Source organism: Poecilia reticulata, chromosome 22, assembly GCF_904066995.2.
Source record: "Poecilia reticulata chromosome 22, P_reticulata-male-v2, whole genome shotgun sequence".
Lineage (NCBI taxonomy): Eukaryota > Metazoa > Chordata > Actinopteri > Cyprinodontiformes > Poeciliidae > Poecilia > Poecilia reticulata.
Genome location: NC_088851.1, coordinates 27,651,055 through 27,662,391, shown reverse-complemented (window position 1 = coordinate 27,662,391; position 11,337 = coordinate 27,651,055). Strand labels below are relative to the sequence as shown.

At 40.7% G+C, this 11,337-nt stretch overlaps 1 protein-coding gene across 1 annotated transcript in view; it reads right to left on the bottom strand.

The window, feature by feature from the left end:
- Positions 1–8: 8 nt before the first annotated feature.
- The window catches only part of LOC103460695 (uncharacterized), a 36,582-nt gene continuing 25,253 nt past the window's right edge, over positions 9–11,337 (bottom strand). Inside the window, exons 49-73 of the mRNA XM_081603516.1 lie at positions 10,940–11,067; positions 10,070–10,195; positions 9,789–9,979; positions 9,617–9,708; positions 8,765–8,895; positions 8,499–8,623; positions 8,274–8,400; positions 7,789–8,001; positions 7,469–7,639; positions 6,918–7,064; positions 5,459–5,508; positions 5,241–5,373; positions 5,031–5,113; positions 4,807–4,933; positions 4,503–4,693; positions 3,413–3,503; positions 3,194–3,314; positions 2,881–3,062; positions 1,924–2,079; positions 1,708–1,841; positions 1,494–1,627; positions 1,321–1,415; positions 960–1,140; positions 545–598; positions 9–446 (exon numbers count right to left, since the gene is read on the bottom strand). Coding sequence (XP_081459642.1) covers positions 343–446; positions 545–598; positions 960–1,140; positions 1,321–1,415; positions 1,494–1,627; positions 1,708–1,841; positions 1,924–2,079; positions 2,881–3,062; positions 3,194–3,314; positions 3,413–3,503; positions 4,503–4,693; positions 4,807–4,933; positions 5,031–5,113; positions 5,241–5,373; positions 5,459–5,508; positions 6,918–7,064; positions 7,469–7,639; positions 7,789–8,001; positions 8,274–8,400; positions 8,499–8,623; positions 8,765–8,895; positions 9,617–9,708; positions 9,789–9,979; positions 10,070–10,195; positions 10,940–11,067 — 3,287 coding nt within the window. The 3' untranslated portion in view covers positions 9–342. The remainder of the gene's footprint in view (positions 447–544; positions 599–959; positions 1,141–1,320; positions 1,416–1,493; positions 1,628–1,707; positions 1,842–1,923; positions 2,080–2,880; positions 3,063–3,193; positions 3,315–3,412; positions 3,504–4,502; positions 4,694–4,806; positions 4,934–5,030; positions 5,114–5,240; positions 5,374–5,458; positions 5,509–6,917; positions 7,065–7,468; positions 7,640–7,788; positions 8,002–8,273; positions 8,401–8,498; positions 8,624–8,764; positions 8,896–9,616; positions 9,709–9,788; positions 9,980–10,069; positions 10,196–10,939; positions 11,068–11,337) is intronic.

Below are 11,337 nucleotides of genomic sequence, written 5' to 3'. Positions count from 1 at the left end.
ATTTGTACTAATATTCATTTATTTATTTAGGTAATGTTTAAAGTACCGGATAACGTACAGGAAGAAAAGAATTACATTTGAAAGGATAAAAATCAATGCAATTAATTTGTATCATGATTTAGCACTTTATATGAATGTTTTTATTCCCCATAATTTCCATCAGCAAGTTATGTAAATATTTAAATGATTCTTCTGAGATAGATTAGTTCATGACACTATTAAAGACATCAAAAAGTTGAGATGAAGTGTTTTTTCTACATGCGAATCAATAATAGAGCTAATAGTGATAATAACTATAGGCTACATGAAAGCATTGCCTGAGTTACTGCAGCAGTGGGGCTCTTAGGCTGGTTGTAGGATTATTTGTAGAGCAGCTGTGAGCAGAGCGGTCAGGAGAACAGAGACTGGTAATTTTGTGAACTCCAGGACGCCACTGGTGGTTGCAGCTGTAAATCAAACAAACACAGTCCGTTTACATTGTTCCTGATTTAAACTCTACTGCTGAATATTTGGAAATGACTTAATGTAAGTAAAGTATGCTCACATTGGGATGGTGTTGCTGTACTGGCCGGGGTTGTACTTGAACTGTTTGTGTTTCCTAAGGCAAAGAATTAAGTTTGTTAGACTGTGGCACCCCCTAGTGGCCGTAAACAGTAAAACTACAGCAGTAGACCTTTGGCACCACACCATGAACACGTTACTGCACTAACTGGCAGACACTTAAATGAAACAAGATGGGTCATTAGAATTATTATTCAATCATATAAGATCCATAAGATGTCTGATTTTACTTTAGCTCACAAAGCTCCAACAGCTACAAATGAAAACACACTGATGGCGAAATATTTTTTTCATTTTAGGCAGTAGTTCATCTGAATTTCAGATGTAAACACACCATCACCCACACTGTTTTTGATTCCAACCTGGACCATTTTTAAAGAGAAAGGTGATAGTTTTACCCTGTGGCTCAGTCCCGTTTGTTGGGTCTGCCCTAGTGGTGATTAGACCCAAACCTAGTGTGTCCAGGTCAGACTGTAGCTGTAGGTTCACCCAGCGCTGAACCACAGTATCATTCTCAAACAGCTTGAGATCTTGTAGGTTTTCACCCATCAGACCTTGGACGTTGGCTACAGTCAGGTTCTGTCGGAAAAGACAAACACAGGAAGATTTCTTTAATTTTCAGGTCCACACAGTTACTGTAAGTAAATGCACTAGGTTGAGGTTTGTTTTGTAGCTTTGGCCACTAAAATGACTTTCCATCCACAGAAACTTCTCACACAGACAGTTTTCTGGTATCGCTTGTTTCACATGTAAACTTACAATTATCACGTTGATATCCAGACTCCTGAAAATGTTAACATCCATGCTGATGTTTTGTGTTGATAAAGCTGCAATATCTGCTTGAGGTGCTCCACCTACCGACCAGAAATGGGAAGGTTACCTTACTGAAGGGTCCTTACTTGGACAGTTAGGCAGTTACCAGGCATGCTCACCTAGGTAGCCTTTAACCAGGTTGAAAAAGCTAATCGGATTATCACGATGGATGCTGAAGGAGGTGTTGCTGATCTCGTAGAGGACTCTCTTCTGCTCAGTTGAACATGATGCCACATCCAGATGCTTGGTATTTCTGACAACAGATAAAGAGGCATTCAGTGTGACTTTAACTACCACAGTGGATATGTTTGTTATATCCATGCTGACACCAACCTCATGCTGTCTGGTGTGATGGTCTGTAATGTGCTGGTGTCCAGTGAGCACAAGTTGGAGCCAATGATGTTTAGTTCACTGCTGTCCAGTGACTTTCCGGAGGCAGTCAGGTACTTGGTGATGATTGCTTTGCTCTAAATGCAACATGAAGAAAAACTCATCAAGTTTCTACTCCAGTCAAATGAAAGTTTTGGTAATGTTTACGGTGCGCTGTACCTGTGCCGTCTTCCATGTTCCATCTGTAATATTCATCAGAGCTGCCAAGGTATCCAGTTCAGTGATGTTCCACTTAGAGATGTCATCAAGTGTTGCTGAGCGAGAGACTGAAGCAAGCATCTGTACTTCCTGATCAGGAACTCCAGATGGGAATGCCTGGAGAGACGGATTGAGACAAACCGTTGAACAAACACCACGATAATGCATGTAATGTCAGATTATCATCATCTTTGAAAATGAAGTACATCAAATTCTGCTTTTAAACTTATTTGTGATGAGTGAGAGTTTGCACTTATTTTTGAAAATGTACAAATCAGTTTGAGCTCAGTCCAGCTGTTAGCAATCGCTTTTAGAGAAATCCCTATTTATCAGGGACCGCCACCCTGTGGATCTGAGGAACAAACCTGCATGCACACACAGGTAAACTCACACATGAACATATCTGGCACATTTAAGAGCTTCAGGAGAAACCAACAACTACACTAAACTCTGGGAAAGTTGTTTTACAGCGGATGTGCGTGTGCATCAATCGGGCCTTAATGTGATCCGGAGTCATGTCATTAGAGCGTCTCCTCCAACCTGCCCCAGATTCACAGCTGGATCTACGGCAGAGCAATGGATCTCGTCAAGCCTCCGGTCCGGTTCTGCTGCCTCTGGCAACAGTTTTTTCCAGCAGGCATTCAAAGTTTTCAGCTTTCATCTCCTGAATGGTCAATCTGTATTACTTATATTTAAATACCGTAACGTTATTGGCACACAGGTAGAGAAGGAGTTCAGAGACTGTTTAGCCAATCAGGACGCAGAACACAATGCACTGTAAAAAAAACTGCACAAAAAAATCCGCGAAGCAGCGAGACCGCGAAAGGTGAACCGCGTTACAGCGAGGGATCACTGTACTTGGATTTTACCACCAAAACAAGTTTATTCTCTTTAAAAAGTAACATATTTCCATGTCACCTGGTTGAGTTTATTGAGAATGATTCTTTGGTAACCATCGTCATCCACTTTCTGGCAGATGGAGTGGAGGTTATCTTTCAGAATGGGAACGTCCAGGCAGAGTTCAAACTGCAGCTGATTGTAGCCGAAGGGGAAGGAAGGGTCGCTGATGGTCACCTGGGTGATGTTCCCCTCACTGCACCCTTTTAAAAGTTTGAGAAAAAGAGTCGGGATTTGGCTTGCAACTAATGTATTCCACTTAAATAACTTAATGTTTAATCATTTAGGAAATCTTGCAGTTTTGGCTTCAGTAGCAGCTTTTAAAAGTGTTTACCTGCTCCTCGTTCTGCTACTGTTGGGGTGAGCTCTGAAAACAGGGTCTTGAGCTTGTCCTTCTGGGTTTCTCGTTTCCTTAGGTCAGGCATGAAACCCTTAAGGAATCTTTTCTTTGTTGTCTGACAAAGTAGAAATAATATGACAGTTAGTTCTTTCATGCAAAGACAAATGAGTTGTTAGGTGAATTTATGTCGCATCTTAACGTCGTCAGACTTACAGCTGTGAAATGTGTCCAGATGTTTCTTGTTAAATACAAAGGAAGTGTTCCCAGCCCCTCTAGCGTCTGTTGGTCCCAGCTGGTAACAGCTCTGAAAAAAGGTTTGTGCAATATTAAGAGAGGAAAAAATTCTAAAACTTTAAAAACCTTTTGACTCGTTATATCCTCTCTTATGCCCGGATTCAGAAAATGCTGTGCGCAAGAACTGAGATCACACAGATATTACAGCGTCACAATAATTAGCATTTATTCAAGACAGATGCATACTGTCTCCAGAAAAGCACATCACGTAACATCAGAAACCTCAGAGCACAAAACAAAACATGAATTTACCTGAGAGAGAGAAAAAGACAAAAGATGGAAACGACAAACAAAAAGCAAAGACGTCTTTGGAGAAATTGCAAAGAGAAAAATCTGATTTGTTACTCCTGTGTAGAAAGTTTTACAGTAAAGGCGTATTATTGTCTTTAATTTATTCAAAAAGGGCGTATCTTTGCTCATCCAACCAGGAGCTGTCTCTGACCCTCTCTAAAGTCAGGAACTCCCTGTCACGATCTAAGGCCATTTGTCCCCTTTTGTCTAAATAAAGTGGAAGCAGAGCTTCTCCTGAACTCCTGCTGTTTTACGGCTTTTCACTGATCCGTGTGAAAAGCTGGAACTTCTCCTGATTGTTTTCCCACTAAAGGGCAGATCAAAGATCTTAGCAAACGATCTGCTGTAACTACAGGTAAAATAAAGGTCAATAGGCCAGAATAAGTTATTAATTTTAAAACTATAATTAGGCTATTTCAATCAAGACATGTTAGGTTTTAAAACTAGCATATTCTAAATGTATTTTCTTAACAGCAAACATGACACATCTAAAGGAATATTTAAATATACATAAGTCATCTTTCAGACAACAAGCTAGTGATTGATTGTTGCCTGGTGTGTTGCTGTGAAGTCCATCCAAGTCTATCTGATTAAGTAAGACTGGATGTTGGATTTAAATAAGGAGCCCACTTTATCTCAATTCATATTAAAATGCAGGACGACAGAGTTGAGTGATTTTTCCCTGCAGACTAAATGACTGTATTAATATCTTTAGTACCCGTATTGTGTTTTCCCAGACAGCAGTAGTGTTTCCACAGCAGCCACTTGGCTGGCAGAGAGGTCTTTGCAGGCTTTGAGTTTTTCCAGGATGAGAGGATCTGAGTTTTCAATGTCGGCTCTATCCAGAGAGCAGACCATGTTCCCCAGGACCTCCACATTGTCTCTGCTCAGGCTGACATCACTGATCCCCTGAAACAGTGAAAAACGTTCAAATCTGCTGTAGAAGAGTAATTTGAGGCGCATGTGTAATATGCTGCAGGTAGGCTCTTTGTGTATTGATTCTCCGTTTTATTGGCTCTCACCAGGCAGTCTCTAGCTTCCCTGAACTTCTGTGGGCCCTTGTTCAAGATGCTGGAGGCCACAGAGAAGTCTGTAGCACCCAGGGCAGAGAAGTAGGACCTGCAGTTTGCTTTCTGGACATTTTTGGAGCTGTTGGTGGGGATTGTTGTAAAAAATCAAAATGGTCATATAACTTTTTCAAACAACTGGCAAAATAGTTACAATAATTACGTGGAGAGAGACTCACTCCAAGTAGAGAAGCATGTCTGAAGGGTAATCAATGAAGTTCTGAGAGAGGTCGCCACGGATCAGGTTGTACATGCAGGTCAACTGGAGGTCACAGTGTGAGAAGGTTGAATTTATTGATTCAAATGTGTGGAATATAACGTTTAATGTAGAGTAGACTCGGTTCTCTGCTTCCCATGAAGTGACTTGTTAGTGTTGCTACAGATCTTACCTGAGGTTCCTTCAGCTCCACCTTAGCCCTGCCTTTCCTCGGCCTGCAGGCGTGAATCAACTGACTGATTTTGGCTTTTGTCATTTTCTTAACCGTGCCGCATGTGAAGCCTTGCAGCACAAATGGAGAAAGCCTTCAGAGAAAAGGAAAGAAAGTTTACACCTGAGATATTCAAAGATTCACACTAAATACCAGGGTTGGTAGGTTTGTTCACTTACTGCTCAGTGTCAAAATCTGCCTCAGCCACGGTCGCAAAAAACATGGTGGACTGAAAAACCAAGAATAAAAGACAGTTAGACCTTAGTTGATCTTCTGTTTTCTAAATTTGAAAAGCAAAGGAGTAAATTCAGGTTTGTTTGGCATTAAACTGCCATCTGAACAAAAACTACAGGTCAATGAAATTAAACACCAAGAACTATTAAAATAATTTATACTTTGGTACAAACATCTTGTGCTTTTTTCTGGCACAGTTGAATCATAATAAAAGATTATTTAAAAATGTATATATAAATATAAAATATATATATATATTTTTTTACTTTCATCAGTGGTAAAGAATAATTTTCATTTATAAGAGTACTTTGATTTTATATTGTTCTAAAACATTAAGAAATAGGAAGTACAGACTTGAGTGTAGATTTGTTTTCATCGTTTTAAAAGGTTAAAATTGTCTATAAGCAGCCGTAACCAGTGCCTGCATAGACTGATTATGGTCCATGTTGATGTTTAGATATTTTTAGAACGATGCTTTGCTGCATTTAGTTCCTCACATAAACCTTCTGCATATGTTCAGGTAGAATGAAAAAATGTTCCTTTACATTTTTAAGGAACATATTGGACACATTTGTAGAGGAATATAATGACATTAACAGTTAAAAGGCATGTTTTTGGTTGATTCACATTAAGATATGTTTTACTGAAAATAAATGTACTGTGTCAAATGTACTGGGTCAATCTGACCTAGAAGTCAGAAAAGAATTCAGATTGGAGAGGGCTGGAATAAACAATCACCAAAGAAGGAAAGGAAAAACGATTGTGTAGGGAATCTTGGCTAACGTCTTTTCCTGCTTGTGTGCGAAGAAGCCGGCCAGGACTGGAAATGAATCTTTGTTTGGACAGATAAGAACTAACAATTTAACTAATGGTCTTCTGATGGAGCAGATTTAACTTTCAGGAGGTCAGTCTCTGAATTCTCGGAACTTCCAACACACATCCAGTGTAAGACGGAGCCAGAAGCGAGGTTCAGTAACGCCATTGGTCAGAAGCATTCCAATACACAACAGTAGGGCTGGAATGGTATAAGAACTTGATGTCAGAAGTAAGAGACAAGACATTTAGGATTCTGAGACGATGAAAATGTGATGTGTGAATCCGCAGATGTGCATTAAATGTCTTCCTGTTTATCTCTGAGCAGAGAGAATGAAGTTTGTGTATCATTTCTTATTTATTTCATGAGTTTAGCACCTTTAAATTTCTCTATACATTCAGACATCAGTAGAGGTCTCCAAGTGGACATATTTTCAACTTTTACGTTACCTTTGCATATTTAATATAGTTTGTCAAACACTCTAACAAATTTAGCTTTGGGGAGATTGCGCGCTTTTCAAAGTTTATCCACTGACAGCCTGGATCTGCTTCACACTGTTATCCATTCTGCATGAAACAGAAAACACTGACCTGATCTGCGGTCCACGTCTTCTGGTTTATCAGGGTGATGTTGGCCGTTCCCCCAGAAAACGCCAGCAGGGAGGGCGGGATCTCCGTCGCTAAGGCATCAGGGACGTTCTCCACCACTTTGGCTGGACTGGAGTCCACAGAAATGATCTGCATGGAGGTTACATGCTTTAGATAATGTATTCACTCAGCAGTAGGCAAGAGAAACATTTGACCAGTTCTTGAGGCTTTTCACTTTTCGGACACTATAACAAAGCTTGTTTTTAAGTTTAATGAGCAGAAGTGTTACATATTTTAACAGCATCAGTCTGAAAAGCTACATGTGGAACATTTTAGTCACTGCAACTTGTACAGTTGATGCACAACCTTCAGTCAATGTTTCATTGTGTTTTTCATTTATAAATAAAGATTTAAATCGAACATACATATTGAAATATCTGTATTATCTCAGCTAGGAACTAAGTGTCAGATTTTTCTTGTTTTATTCACACGATGCTCTGAATAGATGATCATGAATTAAGTGAGGCATTAAGATAGAAGTCTCATCTTTTTACCTTTTTGACAAAAATCTCCTGGACAACCTTCGGGGCTTGCAGCATGTTGGAAACAAGCGTTGGGTTCTTGGAGGCGCTGAGTGCTTCAGAAGCTGAGATGCTGTCGATTGACTTTGAAGGAACTCCAATGATAAGAGTCCCCAGAGACGCCAGAGAGGCTGAACTGTTGATCTGTCAGTCATATTCCATCCATTAAAAACATGATCATTGAACTGGAAGCTGATTGCAGGCGACTTTCTAATCAATCAAGCTATATTAGTTTGCAGTCTTGGAGAAAAGAATTTAAAGACATAATTTTATGTATATTGTGGGGCTTGTACCTGAAAGCCTGAGGAGATGATGGAGTGGATGATGTTACTGGCCTGGTCCTGTCCCCAGGTGTTCACTGAGCCCAGGGTGGACAAAGAGGAAACCAGCACCGCAGGAGGCGCAGACAGGATCTGGCTGTTTGTCAGGCCAGAAGACGCACTTCCAAGGTCTGCAAACGTTTGAGCTGTGATGACCTTGATGTTGGATGCCAGAGCTGCAGATCTCTGTTTAATAAAACACGCATCATTAACGGCTGTAAGCTATTGGTGGATTTCAGCAGACAGCAGTGGTTCCTAACCCCCACCATTAATAGGTCCACTGTATAGACAATATTTGCATTTCATCCTGTTTTCCTGCATTTAAACCCGTCAGTGCAATCAAATGATTGCTGCGTGACAAAAAAAGAGAAATCTTGAATGAAATAAAGAGAAGCATGTTGCTACAGGCTGTACAGACGGTCACTGAGCAGAACCTGTGTGACGTTTTCATCTGGTACCTCAGGATTCTCTGTGCTGTTGCAGAATGTCTTCAGCTTGTCCAAGATGGCCATTGTATCAGCTTCATTAAGAGAAGCAAATAATGAGCTTGGGATGTCAGGCGAGCAGAGTAAGGAGTCTGGGAGCCTGAATGAAAGGTGACATGTTGAAGGATTTTAGCAAAATGAATAAAACTCATTACTTTCTTGTAATAATAATGTTTCCTTTTATTGGTGGATAGTTACATAATGAGTCCAAAGGATGGGTAGAACTCATAAAGCTGCAAGATGTAGTAGTTGGTTACGTCTCGTGGGATTGCTGCGTTGTTAAAGAGCTCCAGGTTCGCCTTATTCTCCAAGAACACATTCAGCTTCAAAAATAGATAAGTAAAACACCAAACAGTCAGAGACATTCAGACGAAACCTGCTGGATCACACAGGTCAAGTTAGCAGGTTTGTAAAATCTGATTTTGTTTGTTGATGGGTTCCAAATTGACAGTTTGCAGAAATACCTGGGAGGTGTTGACAAAGCCTTTGAAATCATCCAGAGTGATAAATATCACAAAGGTGCCGATGTAGTTGACAAACCAGGAGGTGGAGTTCAGATCCGGGTCTGTGGGGTTGTAGCATCTGGCCACAGATTCTGTGGAAAAACAGGGATTTTCAGTGTTTTAGGCAGCTGACTTCACTAATGTAATTAAAATGTAATAGACGTTTTCCATCTGTTTCCAAAATCAAACTTTTCATGGACTTATTACTGTCTCAATGCATAAACACTGTTGCATGCTGTGGCGACTGCATGTGTGCTTGTCAGTTCCAGGTTGCTGCTGAGCTCCTGCAGCTTAAGCAGGTGCAGCTGGTTCCACTCTGCCTCTGGATGAGCAGAGTATAGAGCGAGGTGGGACACTGATCTCAGGGCTTCTTGGCCAAGTGGGCAGCATGTGTGCTGTAGCTTTGTGGTGGTTTGAGGGAAGTGTGTGCACTTATTCTTTTTTTCCAGGCTTGTAGATGAGTGGGGCCTTGTTTATGAAGATGCCAAGTTCATGGCCTCTCCACAGTTAGATTGCTGGAGGATTGTGTCTTCTTAGAAACGCTGGATTTTGTTATTTACACTCATGTTTTCCTCAAGATTTTCCCCTTCACATTCAAGATTCTTCCTGGCTTATTTTTAAATAAAGCATTTACTGTACCCTCCTGGTTTTGCCTCTTCATTCCCTTCCCTGGTCATTTGTTACTATATCCCCCCATACCTTTAGATTGCCTTGGGGATGTAACAACACCAATTAATGAAAAATATATTCTTAAAGTGTAAAAGACAGACTTAAAATGTCTATCTTGTGTCACATTTCTCTCCAAAGTCTCACCGGCACCGAGGTAGCTTCTGATGATGGCGTATACATCTGGCTGTCCAAAGTCTGAACCGGTGTAGGTGAAGTTCTTTCCCATGAAAGACACCCTGTGGAACAGGAAGCAATGGAAATGTGATTACATGGGGATCTTTTGTCGATGTTATGACAACATGAGACACTGACTCACAGTCTCTGGAAGGAGAGACACGAGGAATTCTGGACTTTGTTGAAGCTGATGAGATCCTTGGTGAGGAACCTCAGATAGTTCCTCAAACGTACGTTAAACCACAGATCAACCTCAGATCTTCTGTTGCTGCTCAGAGCCAAAGGCCAAACACAGGGAAGGATGATCCTCCTCACATCATCTGGGACGTCCTCCTGCAGGTGTTGTGCAGAAATATAAACAGTGAGGAGGACAGATTCACCCATAGATGTTACTACTCATTTAAAATTGAGATGGGGACATACGTTTTCTAGGAAGGAGGGAGTGTTGTTGTAGTTGCTGAAGATGACGCAGATGCCTGAACTGTTACCGATTGCGCCAGGCTGATTGAGGAACTGACTCAGCTCTGAGGTGCTGATGGTATTTAGGAGCTGAAAACAGAAAAAAAAAAAACTTTTTAAGTTAATTTAGCTAGTTTACGGGAATGAGTCCATTTTTGGATTCCTAATATAGAAGTATGTATAAACCAGTGACGTGCGGTGAATAGCTGGTGAGGCACCGACTTAATCATAATCATCAGATTTACAAATGCAGAACCCCTGCTTGGTATTGTTTACATAAGGAAATTTCGAGCATGCGGACAAAGCTGAAGGGCAAAAAGACTATTATTCTACATGTGATGCTTAGCCGCGCTGCAGCTGTAGAATAATTCCGTTAATCAAACTTAAATGATGGAAAATCAGTCCATACATTAAAAGGTTTTTAGCCATTTCATTGGCGACGTACAGACAGGACGAACATGCTGTCATATAATGGCAGCCAGTGCAGTTAGCGAGAGGTTGTGTAATCCCAGGTGAGGCTGAGCTCGCTGCTGCCTCACCGGCTTCGCTTCAGAGCATTTGAATGGGAAAATGCGAAAATCCAGCGATTTTGAAGAAAAATAATCAGAATTGGTTAAGCTAAATGAAAACTAGGTACTTTATAGTACAATCCACAAGGTGAAGATAGCAATATAAATGATTTTATATTTTTCCATGACGACAGGTGAGGCTCAGGCTCACCTGTCTCCCCTGACCGCACGTCACTGGTATAAACAAAATTTCTCCAAAAATCTTCTATCATTCCCTTTTATCGGTGTTTATAAATGTTGTTCTTATTCAGATATTTAGCTGTACCTCTGATTTGCGTGTTGGTGGAAGAAGAGAGATGAATGATGGGACATCAGGAAAGCCAAAGCTGAGGAAGTTGTTCTTCAGGAAGATGTAAAAGCTTCCACCACTGTAACACTTTAGTGGCGTTTGATCTGTGTTGCAAAGTAAAGCATCTTATTCTGGGTACAAATAAGACATCAGCGGATAGAAAAGACTTTTCAGTTTTGTTTCTGTTGTGGTTGCTTTGGGTCATTTTTTTTAGAATTAAGTTGAAATGCTTAAAGCTGTTAAGTTTTCATGACTTTCATCAGGTTCAGCAAATCACACCCAGTTGTTTCTTCTAAAGCAGCTATCCCAAGTTTGCATCCCAATGTGGGACCATTTGCTCTTTTCCCTCTCCAGCTACTAGAGGCTAAAAGAAA